The sequence below is a fragment of the Python bivittatus genome, unplaced genomic scaffold, assembly GCF_059951505.1.
Source record: "Python bivittatus isolate LINGU-HERP-01145 unplaced genomic scaffold, Pbiv_v1 ctg000050_np1212, whole genome shotgun sequence".
NCBI classification, from domain to species: domain Eukaryota; kingdom Metazoa; phylum Chordata; class Lepidosauria; order Squamata; family Pythonidae; genus Python; species Python bivittatus.
Genome location: NW_028277033.1, coordinates 11,636,563 through 11,650,841, shown reverse-complemented (window position 1 = coordinate 11,650,841; position 14,279 = coordinate 11,636,563). Strand labels below are relative to the sequence as shown.

The 14,279-nt window shown below is 45.5% G+C and overlaps 1 protein-coding gene across 4 annotated transcripts in view; it reads right to left on the bottom strand.

Moving 5' to 3' along the window:
• ARID5B (AT-rich interaction domain 5B) overlaps positions 1-14,279 on the bottom strand; it is a 164,778-nt gene that overhangs the window by 135,401 nt on the left and 15,098 nt on the right. For 3 of the 4 annotated variants that reach the window (XM_088130006.1, XM_088130026.1, XM_088130018.1), the window contains one exon: positions 503-728. In XM_088130006.1, coding sequence (XP_087986132.1) covers positions 503-728 — 226 coding nt within the window. Of the gene's footprint in view, positions 1-502; positions 729-1,580; positions 1,715-14,279 lie in introns of those variants that run through there. The other variant, XM_088130012.1, reaches the window with a different exon arrangement.

Here is a 14,279-nt window from a genome sequence, read left to right as displayed (position 1 = left end):
CCATAATGGAGGTAAAGGATACATCCTGACACTAGAGTTGTGCAGTCAGACCTGGATCGTGAAGAAGGAAGGGGCTTTGGAATGACAAGCTTCGTGTTAACATGGCAACCCCGTGGAATTAAGGGAAAGTTCAAGGTGTGATTTGAGAGGGTCTATCAGCTCCCAGATGTGCCGGGGATCACAACTCCCCAAATGCTCAGCCAGCATAGCCTCTCCCTCTAAATTCTGGCTGTTTGCATCAATTCTGCTGCATCGACTCTGCTCAGATACCATTCACACATTATCTTTGCCCTCCGGTGTACTTTCAATATGTTTTTCATCTACTGTATCCCAACAGACACTTGAAAGTTCCTTCATTTTTACAATCAGCTTAGAAGTCCTTGCCAAATTCCCAGAATCTTTGCCACACATCCCTCCACCCTTCAGTCAAGAAAAGCACCAGAAAATTGGTCCCATCAAGTATTCCAGAACCCATCTCAGACAAGAACAGAAGGACACTCACCCAAGTCAGCCTTTTCTTTCAAAATATCTTTAAAGTTGAGGCCGCTGTTGTGTGTGGATTGCCGGAACCTGCTTAGGGCTTCCCTCTGCCCATTCTTCCTCAGTTCTGTGGGTCTGAAGGCTTCATCCTGGACGCCACGTTTCCACTTGGAGAGATCTGCCCGGGCCCATTGGGCCAAGTCCTCAAGCTTCACTGTTACTTTTTCTGAAGCAGCAATGACTTCATCCTGGAAGAGCCAAAGGAAAAAAGATCATGTTGGCCCCCCCGTTTATGATCAAACTTTTCATTGCAGGACACCTTCTGCCAGCACTTCACTAGGCCTCGGGAGCTTCATATTATCAGCATCACTCCAGAACGCTGCACTATCACAGAATTGCAAGTTTTTCTAAATAAACGACGTGGAGATCTCCAGGTCTCCCACCCCTGCCGGCCTGGCTATCCAGGCTTCTGTGCCAGCCTGGAAGAAAGAGGCCGCTGGCTCCAGAAGCTCCACAGCTTTTACAAGTGAAGTCCTTCCAGTCGCTATGGGGAAGAGCCAGCAGGAACACGGGCCCAGCGGGCCTCCTCGTTTGCAGCTCTCTTCTGGTGCCCGTCATGCGGGCCAGCCCAGACCGCGTGCAGCATTACCCCGCCCTTCCATGGTTTGTCCCGTATGCATCACATCCATACTGACCACTGCATCTTCCCGCGCCTTCACCTCAGATTTCCTTTCAGCCTACTTTCATTAAAAACAATTTCAGTTGTGTTGGTTTTAAAATTCTGAAATGTTGAGAAACGCTCTGAGCAGATGATTTATCTATCTATTTACTTATTTATATGGCCGCCCATCTCACTTGCATGTGACTCTGGGTGGCATACGTAGTTAAAACATGACTAACAATTACAACCTACCGTTATTAAAACCATTTAAAAACCAGTTAAATCTACAGTTAAAAACACCAGAACAAAAAGACAAGAGGAGTACAGTCTAAACTTATACACAGTGCAACCATGTAATGGGCTCCACACTTCCTTGGGATCCCCAAGCCCGATGGCACATCCACATTTTGAGGACCAGCAGTGTTGGGGCCAATCTCACCTGGGGGAGGGGGGGAATGAGGTTCCAGAGGACGGGTGCCATGGCAGAAATGGCTCTCTTTGTGGATCCCGCCGAACAAAGCTCCTTGGCCAACAGGACCTGCAACATCCCCTTTCTGCCGGACCTGATGGGACGGGTCGATGTAACTGGGGAGAGACGGTCCCTGCCTATTTCCATCCAGTTCATCTTCCTGACTGTCTGTAATGCAGACGCAGCATCGGATGAGAGCCCTGCTCCTTTTGGACATGCGTGCAAATTGTGCTCCCAGCTCAGGAAGGATCCCCACAAGCAAGCAGAGAGAAGCCCCAGGGCATTTCTGGGATCACCCAGACCAAGAGGACGAGTGTGAAATGGGGAATGTGAAAGAAACAAGGCAAAAGGCAATTAATTATACTTCATTTTAAATTCTGGAATTGGGAGAAGTGTAGCAGAGGCCTCTCTCTTTTTATCTTACGAGACCTTCCTTCCTACACCTTCCTGATACCACATAGTTTTTTATGCATTTCTTGTACCTACTATATAAAAACTTTAAAACAGTGTTTCTCAAGCTTGACAACTTTAAGATGGCTGGGGAATTCTGGGAGTTGAAGTCCGCACATCTTAAAGTTGCCAAGATTGAGAAACACGGCTCTAGCCCAACAGGACAATGCAAACACGGCACAGGAAATCTAGAAATGATGACAGAGGGAACTTCTAGATGAGATTTAGAGATTGAGCCATTAACAGCAGCCAGGGACAATCCAAGGCAGTGATTCATGGTGCTTATTGGCGTCTAGGCTCTTAGCAAAAGGCTTGAGAAGCGTAAACAAGAAGAATTTTAAACAACCCATGCTCATAATCGGGTAAAGGTCTGTTTCAGTGGAGCTCCATCTGAGAGACTTCATTTCTTCTTTGATGGGGAAAGTTCTAGGAATGCTGAGATGCCCTGGAATAACAATGGAAAAGAAGGGAGGGAAATTCAAGGGCAGAGGAACAAGGAGGAGGAAGATCTGGAAGCAGGCTTATCCTTTCCTGAAAACCAAGAGGGCCAATTTATGAGTAAAACAGGAGGAAAAGGAAAGAGTCCTGTCTTCTTAAAGCTCCAGGAGCTCTTGGCAGCCCACAGGCAACTCATCATCCTCTAAAAGGTCATCCTCCAAGATACCGAAGAACAAACTCTCCCATGCAATGAGGAGAGGTTTTACCATTGACTACAGATATCTCTTCCTCCGCAGAGCTCACGTGTGGGTGACAGAGGTATGCCCCATCCCAAAGATGTGATCCCTCATTTCTCTACAAAAAGGTGTGTCCCAACCTTCTTGCCATGGCAAGGTAAGCAGGTAGGAAGCTCCAGCGAGACCACTGGAAGAGTCAGGAGGGAGGGAGGGAACACTGGAATGAAATAGCCAAGGTTTTATGGGTTGCAGCACAGAAGGGGTGCACTGATGTGTGGCACTCACGGCAGGGGCAGCAAGTGAACAGACTGAGGGCCTCCCCAGGAAGAATGGGTGGGTCTTCCCTGGGAGGCTCATGGCAGCAGGTCCAGAGAAGTGATTCTTTGCTCTGCCCAACCACCACCATCCATGAAGCTCACTTCCCAGAAGACAAGTCAGGACACCTTTCGGATCCTAAGCAGCAACCATTTCTGGGTCACCAGCCAGGACAAGGGGCAGGCTGCCCTCACTCTGGGCCAGCTCTCCCACACGATGGCACCAGCACCAGGGGACCCAAAACCCTATGGAAAGCAAGCCATTCTTTCTAAATGGGTTACCTGGATACAGGAATTGGCACCGAGCTGACCGCAGCCGACACTGAAATACACTAAGCAGGCCCAGAGCTGGTTAGTTCTTTGGATGGGAGACCACCAGAAAATCCCAGGATTTTTAGTAGGCTAGACGAAGAAGTCTATAACTCATCCCCAAAGAGGGCAAGCAGTATTGCAGTCAAGGAAGCCACCTGGGCAAGTCCATCTAGTCACAAGCAGTTGAACTTGACCCTTCCAAGTATGCACAGAAGTCAACATATGAAGATTTCACATGAGCACATGCCCACTTGGGGGGCAACGTATAAAGGGACATCCTTGATTAAGCTAGTCCTTCTTGATTAGGAGGTCTGTTAACATCACGTCGCACATGTTGTGATTTTTTAATGTTATTTAAATCAACTTTTTATACATTATCCAAGAATATCAGTAGAAATTAGAATCCATTTCTAAAAAATTAGAAGCCAAGAGATGTATGTGTGTGTGTGTGTGTGTGTGTGTGTATCATCCTCTGTATTGCCAAAGACTGAGAAGGGGGCCCTTTTTGAAAATGCAATTAATCTGCAGATGCAAAAATGCATAGCATGATGAGCAATGGTCCCAACTTGTTCTTAGTTGCACAAATGAGCTAATTATAAATGGGGTTCCTGGAACTCTGAGTCACTAGAAAATTCCTGTTTATGGTACAGTTTCCCTGCCTTATACACAAATATTGAAATAAAGTTTTGTTCTAAAAGTTACATGAAACTTTTGACATCATCACCCAAGAAATATTACAAAAATACTGCAAGTCTCCTACAAAAAAGAAAAATTGGCAATCCTCTGATTTCTTGTATATGTTTCCAGGCAATTAGTTTTAATCCCTCCTTTTTCCCTAGTTTCCTTAAATTGTTACTTTAGAGAATTGACCTTTATAGCACCACTGTTTAACCAAGTCAGTTGACCAAGCCTTATTTTACTACATCTCCAGGAACAGACGGGGGGTCAGCAACACAGTGCCAACAGGCAAAGAGGGCACCGACAATGAAATGAATATTACTTTTACAAAACTGTCACAAGAGGCAACATTTCATGAGATTTCAGGCAAGAATGCCAAATATTTCAGAATTTAGCAATCTCAGAAGATTTCAGGTAATTTTAAATACCCCCACCCAGTGCCTTCCAGGTGTATTGGACATCAACTCCCATATTCTCAACCGACATGCCCATGCTGCTGGAAATTATGGGTACTGAAGACCGAGATGTGGCTTCATACAACATGCAAGCGGTTACACCTTAATTCTCTATGAACATTTTGGCTGGGAATTATGGGACCTGGTGTCTAACAGATCCCAGCAGGAAAGCCGTGTAATGTCCCAACACTCCATAAATCTGGCCTGGCAGTTCTGAAGAGCCTTACACAAGCATAATCTGCCTGGACAGATTATCTTAGAATCTGAAACCCGAAGCTTTCCTCCCAGAGCTCAGCCAGACCAAGGTGCCTGCAAGCCCTGCAAGTTTTTCAGGAGGATTTGAGCTCCAGATCAGGCGAAGTCTCGTTAAAGTGCTGCTCTCCAAGGGAGCAAACAATTATGACCTCCATTACCAGTGTGCTCACATCCTTTCCAAGAACTGCGGTGACTAACTTTTCAAGCAAGCAAAGCAAACAATCTAATAACCGAAAGACGAGTACAATCATTACTCCATCAGCAATGAATAATTCTGTTACTGAGAATACGACGTTTATGCTCAGATGCCAAGCCATGCAAGGGACCTGCAGAGACACTATAAATTCTGTATTGCCATGAAATTAACAATTCCATCTCACCAAGCAAATTAAGCTCAACTCAGGACCCACATACTGCCAGATCTATTCTGCAACAAAAACCTGATTTGGATGAAAACAGATCTCGTCCTATTCCTCCTTTACTCTGCTGTCTCTCTCCCAAAGTGAAACCTCCTTGGGAGAGTGGAATCTCTTGATGGAAGACAACAGTGAACTTTGCTTTGTGTTTTGTGACTTGATTTGGCCCCAAAGAGACTTGGCTTCGGTATGGATTTGGGGATTCTTCGGATGGCCAAAACAGCTGTCTTGACTCTTCCATGTGACTGCTTTTAGTGTAGATTTTAATTCCATTTATAAATTGAGTGTTTAGTTTATATGACACCTGGAGGAACATGCTATGATAACTATAGTTAAACAATAACTATAAAATGCCACAGGTTACAGCACGCCTGTTCCACAGCAATAATCACCATAATCAAATCTTGTTATAATTATCATTATTTCCATCAATATACAGGACCAGAACAAAGGTTCTCTGCAGCAAAATGCCACGTGACAATATTAGCAATATTAATACATACAATTCAGCTAAAGCACTTTTGATGAGAGAACTGAAACGTATGGTTAGCCCTTTCCGATGTTTGCATTTTGCCCTCTGCAGGGCTGGGAAATGCTTAACCGTGCCTGAATCCAGCCCCAATTGCGTTAAACGTGCAGCAGCTATTGGCGTCTCTCGGTGCCACAGAAAGGCACGCCGAGGCCCGAATGGGCAGAACCCCTCCATTTCAGATCCAGGTAACCGAAGCAGGGGGCAGGCGAGGTGTGCCGCTCCTGGGCTCCGCTTTCTTCCTCCTCCTGGATAGCTCAGGAAAATCACAGGGTGTCCAAAGCCCCCGTTTCAAGCAGCAGCAGCAGCCGTCGCCTTTCGGTTCTCGCCAGCAAAGCCGAGACCCAGGCAAGCATGCCGTGCGGAGGTGGCCATCGGAGGGCAGGTTCACCGAGACCCGGGAAACGGTGGTTCTTGTCAGGATGCCGGAATTTGCCTTCCTGTTCCTTAAATCCACGGCTCTGCGTCCTGGGTTTTGACCTCCTTCTCAAAGAGCCTCAGCTCCTTCACTCTCCCTTCATTTCTAGCCCCTTTGTAATTCTGGTTGCTGCCATGTTCATTAAACAGCTGCTATACAGAGCCTTTTCTCTTCTTTTTATCTTGAACATACCTGCAGAAGCATCCTTTGCCAACTTTTCACATTCTGAGCCTTCATTTTCTGAAACCTCCTCTGCAGCTCCAGGCTGTCTGTCTGTCCTCTTCCATGGTGCATACTGCCTTTCTTCGGTCTCCTACATGAATGCTTTTCATGTCTTCCCTAAGCCATGATGTATTGTTGCACAACCATATTAACGTGCTCTGTCTTGAGTTTGTCCTGCCATAGAACCCTCCCTCTCATTGTTCTGACTTTAAAAATCTCTTTTTGAAGTCCAAGATATGCATTCAACTATGCTTGGCTTTAGTTTCCTTTAAAAACAAGGAAATCCAGCACTGCGTGATTACTTTCCTCCAATGTCCCAGCTACTTCCCCTTCCTCAGTGAAGTCTTCTCCACTGAAAGGAATCCAGTCAAGGAGACGGCTCCTTGGCGTCTTCCTCCACCCTCTCCTGGACAAAGGAGTCAACCAGGACCATCGTGACGGAGTTTTTCTTCTGGCAGGTATTACTACAATGAATGTTCCCCCTCACTATCGCTTTGACAGATCTGCAACTTGCTTTTCGCAAGCATCTCTTCGGCTGGGCAGGCAATTATAGACACGAACAACAGCATTGCTTTTATTTGTCCCTCCACGTTTTCTAACTTTGCTGCATTACCAAATTTTATTCAAACATTTCTGAGAAGTGGATATTTTTGACATACAGGCAACTTCTTCCCCATTTCTGTTACTTCATTTTCTTTTGAACAAATTACATACCTTCAATTCCAATTATAATTCTCTACTCCTAATTTCTGTCCACACAAGAAGAGGATTTACGTTCTTCGGGCTGAAGAACATAAACACATAAGTAATGAATAAGGTAGTCCTCCGGGCTGGAAGAGGACACGCTTTTGTGCAGTTCATCTGTGGACGTGGAAGTGGCTCTGTAGGCCCAGTCTGGAAGCGCAGAGTCTAGCACAAGGGGGCAAACACTCGTTTTGATTAATATGCTACAGTTCTAGGCATTCTTTTTTTGCACACAAAATTGAAAAATATTTTTTGAAAGCAATGCTGGGATGATAAATATTGGGGTGCAAGGGTATCACTGCCTTTGTCAGCCTGATGCCCCCTAGATATGCTAATACTTCCACTTGCGTAATCCTGAATCAAGATGTGGCACAACAGCATAAAATAGGTAAAGCTGCACCAGGAGAAGGAAACCTTTTGGTGGGCAAAGTCTGCATGTAATTTTGGGGGGTGCGAGGGTCAAAATGAGCAGGATGAAGATACACAAGGATGGTGCAGAGCAAGCAGGGATTCTGATTTGGGGGTGAAATTGGGGGTTTGTCTCTTTTTGAAAAGGGTATGGTGGATCCCACCTGAAAACAGCAGGAAACTGAGTAGCTGATTTGGATGAGAAAATAATAGCCATAATTGTTTATGGGCGTCAGACCTGCTCATCCATGACAAAATCACACCCCCTCAGTCTTGTCTATACATGTGAAAAATTACGAGTATTGAGGCTTCATAAGTTTTAATCAATTCTTAGAATTGGGAAATGAATTAAATTCTAGGAAAATATTACCATAATACAAGAGCAAGATAATTTAGGACTGGCAACAGCTAAAACATTCCAGGTTACTAACGTTATACAGACACTTTGTAGATACATCATTATTTTGTCTAATTGTCTATTTGGACTGAAGATCATGGTGCTAATTATCATCAATTATGAAAAATACACTTTCCCGCTGATGGTGTAACTTCTCATGTTTTCCCCTCATTCTAAGAATACTCTTGAAAAGACCCAGTTCTGAGGAGGTCCACAGCCATCCCTGGAAAGACCAGAGGCAATGGCCTGATTGCCAACTGAAACAGAGAGGGACATTTGGGGGACACAGTCCCTTGGCACTCCCTTAGATGATCTCTGTAGGCTGTCCAGTCTGGTCTAAGCCCTGCGTGAAGATGAGGAACTCCAAGACAGGAAAGCAGGGGGTTTCAAACACCCTCCCCCATTAAGCAGCTGAACACCAGACAGAGATCATCTAATCTATCTTCTACCTGTGGGGAGAGGCACTGTAGTTCTACTGAACTCCAATAATGTATATTTTCCTAAATTTGTATCTATAAATTCACTTACCATATGGGCTTGCTAATGCATATCTGCTTCCCTCTTCCCCATTTTGGCAATATAATGTCCACCCTATATGGAAATCAACCATAAGAAAATGAGATGAGACTAGCAAAGCAGCACAGCTGCTATCCATACAACCCCTTGCAGGGCAAGATTTGGAGAATCCAGAAGCACATTCTCAAGTGCAGTGTTTGTTTTGCAAGAATACAAGATTCCACTCTGCCTAAGACATATTTCTACTTACATTCCTGCTATTTGTATCCACAGGGCCCATTTCACACCACACGCTTCCCTTCCTTCAAGGAGCTGGAAGGAGCAACCTTAGTCTGATTCCATTTTATCCTCACACAATGGCTCCTGCTTGGGTGAGTCAGATGGTCTATACTAATCCCTCTCTTACACACAACACAGTGACAACCTCCATTCCTGCCACCACAGTATTGGTGGACCATCCTTAAAAGGAAAAAGGCCATTGATTTACTTAGAAAACTTATTTGGCCACTCATAACCCTGGTGGCTAACAATCATCCATAAAAAAATACATTAAAAGAATCTCTCAAAACACCAGCACAAAAATAAAGTTAAAAAGCAACCATAATACTTTAACTGAGGCATCAAAGCAAACTTTCCACCTAAATTAGAATCAGTTAAAACAGCCCTATCCTTCCCAGATGCTCATGAGTCTGTTCTGCCTCAAGGATTTTTATTTAGGTCCTGCAGACTTACAGGCTGATCAGCTGGGACTCTCAAAGGACAGGAAATCCCCACATTCAACTGAATATGGAGTGGAATGTCAAGGCCATGTGTCTCCGTTTGAATGTTGGGAATTAAAATTCAACTAAATCCCAATCATTCCAACAATTTCCATCCAGTCTCCAACCTTTGGGAAGAAGGTGGTGGAAGGTTGGTTGGGCTGGAGGAAACAGATCATCTAGACCTTCAGTCAGATTTCAGGCCAGGGTTCAGTACAGAGGCAGCATTAGCTGTGCTTGTCAATGACCTGTGGCAGATCTGGGATGAGGATGGTGTGCCCATCCTGGTCCTCCTTGATCTCTCACCGGCTTTCAATACCATTGACCACAGTATCCTTTTGGACCAGCTTTGGAGGTTGGGAGAGGAAGGCAGCATTTTGTGGTGGTTCTCCTCCTTTCTCTGTGGCTAGTTTCAATCAGTGTTGACAGGATGGAGAGATCATGTGCACAGCTCTTCACTTGTGAGGTGCTGTACTATCTCCCTTCTTGTTTAACATCTACATGAAACTGCTAGGAGAGTTCATCCATTGGCCTGGGGCCACGTATCATCAATATGCTGATATATGCACGTATCTCTCTTCACCCTGGGCCAAGTGATGCTGTCAAAGTCCTGACCCACAGTGTCTGGGAGCTATGTGGGTCTGTATGGGGAGACTCAGGCTAAGTCCTGGTAAGACTGAGTTACTCTGTTTGATCTCCCCAGTTCTGGAAATATTCTATCTTTAGTCTTTGACGATGTTGCAACCCCTCCCCCCATGCAAGACCTGTGCACAATATGGGGGTCCTCTTGGACTCACAGCTTCTGCTTGAAAAGCAACTGGCAACTGTGGCCAAGAGGACCTATGCATGGGTTCATATGGTATACCAATTCCACCTGTTCCTGGACCAGGAAGCCCTTCAGACAGTCATTCACACCTTGGTCACCTTTAATAGGTACCCTAACTTTTGAAGACCTCCCAGAAGCAACTGCTGGCCAAATTGTGGCAGCACAAGCAGCGATGGGCATGTTGCAGGATACTCATGCGTCCCCACTGCTTCACGAGCTGCACTGGTTACCGACTGGCTTCTGGACACAATTCCAGGTTCTGGTTATCACCTATAAAGCCTTCATGGCGCAGGGCCTGGCTCCCTGAGGGACCACCTGTCTCCAAATGTTTCTGCCCATCCAGTGCAGTAAGGCCGAGTGGGCACATTTTGGGTCCCACCAATAAAACAATGTCATTTTTCAGAACGCAGGAAGTGAGCCTTCTCAGGGGGGTCCACACCGTCTGGAATGACCCCCCCCCCAGAAGTCCATGTTGTTCCCACCACAACAACTTTCCAAAAACTATTTAAAATCTGGTTGATCTCCCTTGGGATAGGATGGCTGAGAACCCCCTATGGTTTTGGTGATACTGAGTTCCCCTTTCAGTTGGCTGAGTTCTTTGATATTTTTGGTTTTTTCCTATTTCTTTTTTATTGTAAGCCGTCCAGAGTCATTGAGGAGTTGGGTGGCCTGAAATCGAATTAATAAATTTTAAAAAACAAATAAACATGCCACACGGGTCGTTAAAACAAACATAAAGAGACAGCTCAGGGTAATTTAGTTTCAGCTCCAGTAACTCGGTGCAGAGGAGGAAAGGGCTCCCCTGTGAAAGAAAAAAGAAAAAAGAAAAGCAGGCAATCCCTTAAACAAAAACTATCCAAGGAAAACATGCTTAGCTGCTTGCTGGACAGCGACTGATCTTGTTATTAAAAGTTGAGGGAGATTACACTTTGCCGCAAGTGAGGAGCAAGGAAGCAATCCCTTGCATTAGCGAATGCCTGGACCCAACAGACGTTAAGCCGGACCTTCTGTGGCACGCTCTCCTAGGGCAAGGAGGGACACCAGAGGGACCTTTTGCAGATCTTCTCCTTAAAAGCATCCCACCCTCTCGGTGGTTTGCTGCCCAGCTCATCTCGGGCTTGGAGTCAGAGCTTGTGGGGAAGAAGCCCTCGCTGCTCATCAGAAAGGGCTCAGGATATTGCTACCCTGAGGATGTCCCAAGGTAAGAGTCTGCCTTGGGTTGTGTTACACACAGGCGGCCTCATGGAGATGGACTGCTTCTTCAGAGGCTCAGCTGGGGAGGGGGGATAGAGGCACCTTTGATCTCACACACCTAACCTGGAGATGTCCTGCCATGAAAACAGGCATCCCCAGGAAACTGTATTTGGCCGGGGACCTGACACCAAAAGCACAGACACCCTCCCTGCTCTTGAATCAGAGGGGGGGAACTGGGGCCTTCCTGAGGTTGTTGGACTGCCACCCCCATTTCCCTGGGTACTCAAGTGCTGGGGCCGATGGCCACTGGTGTGCAGTAACACCTGAAGGGCCACACTTGGAGAGCCAAACCCATGGTTGCGTTGCCTTGCCCTTCAACGACCACAGCAACTCCCTTCCCCACTGCACCACGCGGCTCTCTCGTAACACTCTTCTAACATGTATCCTGGCTTGCTCACCTATGCTCCAAGCATGCCTTTGAAGCTCATTTTAAATGTCTTTGGCATGTATTACTATTTGACAAGGAGGGGAAGACCCACCATGAGAAACAATTCAGAACTTAGTTAAAAAATCTGGAAGAAAGCCTTTCTGGGGGGCTTGGATCCCCTTCAATTCATGATGCAGAACACTTGCTTGAAGGAGTGACTCAGGTCTCATTGGGGTAATGATGTGTTTTACAGTCTAGCACAAAATTATCCTGATGGAAAGGTCAGAAAAATTCATTCAAGCCAGAAAGATTTCAGAAGTAATTTTAGAACTAGTTTTAGTACTCTCAGATCACCTGCAGAATTTTGGAAAGATGAATTCACCAACAATGTCTCATACAAGTTGGCCAAGAAAGTACTTTTTTCTGCACGTGTGAGTCTATGTGTATGTCTGTGACATAGTCAGCAAGTTAGTTTTCATACAGAAAGAAACTGAAAGGATAAACTGCAAGTCTGGACTTGCATTGGGAGACTACACAGACAGCTACTCTCCAAGTAACCAATCCCCTTCTTCAGCTGCCATGTTCATCAAAAGCACTGCTGGCTCTGGGCAGGTTGTTCCACTTCAAATGTTAAGTGAGAATTCAGATTTCATGCCAGACCACAGTTCAGCAGTCTAAGACAACGTTTCTGCTAGTTTTGGGCTTGTGCAGTTCCTCTGGTCTTCCACCCTGGTTCCAAGCTTGCATACCTGTTTCTACTTCAGCACAGCTTGTTGTGTGATCTGTACTTGAGGAGCAACTTCTTAAGCATGGATAATAAACCGTGGCTTGCTTTGAACAAGCCAAGTCCAAGCAATAAGTTGCAAAACTGATTTGTTTAAGCAAGCCTTAGTGACCATTATCCACAGTCTGGGGTTTGGAAGGTGTGATTAATGGGAGCCAAAGTTTTCAAACATGCCAGAGTCAGGTCAAAGACAAGACTGCTGTGGTTCATTTTTTCCACCCTGAATTATTTTAAACATTCACACGCTACTTTAAACAAACTATTGAAACATGCACAAACATGCTCCCTAAGGGCTACTTAGAATGATTGTTAATGATTATTAAGTGAAACTGCAGATACTGTAGCTTGTTCCTCTCATTTCCCTCCTCATCCTTCTCAAAGCCCATCTTTTCCATCAGATGTTTTGATGTCTTCCTAGGCATTCCCAAGAACACACTGGGCACAGATCTGCCCTCTTTCTGCCCTACTTCCTACTACCAGCCTCTGTTCTCTTCCCAGCCATGGCTTTTAGATTACATAGCCCTTGAGATCAGACACATCTCTATTTTTCTTTTACATATAGAACCCATAAATCTGAAATGCTGTGCACTATTTCTTTTCAGCAAAGTGTCAGTGCTTGAAACAATCCAGTGAAGCTGAAGACTACAGAAATGAGATCTACTTAAAAATGTAACTACTCCTGAAATGATAGGGAAAGAGGAATGGCATTCAGGTGGTCTAAGGTCTAAATCTTATTTATCCAGGTGTTCATTCCCATTGTCATTATGGATCAATCTGACGTGTCCTGCAAGCATCAAGAGATTAACCTAGATCGATAGATCTATCTAAAGACACAAACAACAGAATCGGCAGACTGATTTCAGAGAAGACCTTCAAATTCTTGATCTCAAAACTTCAGCATGGGTCTCTTAGAAGCTGTTGGGTTCGGCACTCGCTAAGCTGCATGCCCCACCTGATTTAGTTAGTTAGTTTAGATTCCTTTAATTAAAAAAGAATTAAGCGGATAGCTGACATTTTGCAAAGCGGGAGTAGGCCTCCAACACCAGTTCCACTGCCAGAACAACTCTGGGCTCCACACAGACCCCAGAGGCACTCCGAGGAAACAAAAATGGGGGCAGCTGCGGCTCAGGCCTTTGTTAGGAGCACGTTCACCTGTTCCTCCTCAAAACTCAAAGGTGTTTAAATTGCAAGGGGGGTGGGGAGACCGGAAAGCTGGCGAGGAGCAATCTTTATCATCAGGTGTAAGTGGGTGGCTGTGATTAACCATGCCAGAATGGCTGCCGTTCTGAGAGAGTCCCTGGCCTGTGGACTAGTGGGCAATGGTCAACTGTCAGGTCAGTCCCATCTATGGCCAGAGGGAAGGGCCTTTCTGGAGAGAGTCATGACAAACGAACGCAAATTAAAGCAGAGCTTCCTTTGTAGGAATCCCAAATACTCTGGAAAAAGAGAAGAGCAGAAATGGTCCTAGGAAATGGTTCACTGCTAAGACCTGCACGTTCTTAACTTACACTCAGGTAATGAACAGCCGCGCATGGTCTCCTCCACTTTTAAATAAGATGTGCAGAAATTGATTATCACCAAGGAGTACAGAGGAGCTGGCATTCCTAATGTGCATGCCCACAGAATCAACATTTTATCAATCGCACCAGTAAGACTCGGCTTTCAAAGATAGCCACCACTTGCTATCGAGGTTTGCCCATGCTCCATCCCGCAGTATACTGGATCAGGACTTCACCTCTACGACTTCAGATTCTTCCCTGTTTCTGCCTTGGGTCCTCTACATCTTGCCTGCTTCCACCCCTAGAGTTAACGCTATCAGAACAGCAGTATGTTTGGAAGGAAAGCTGGCAAGCCTGTCTCTGAACCACAGCTCCTTTCAAGCAAACAAACAA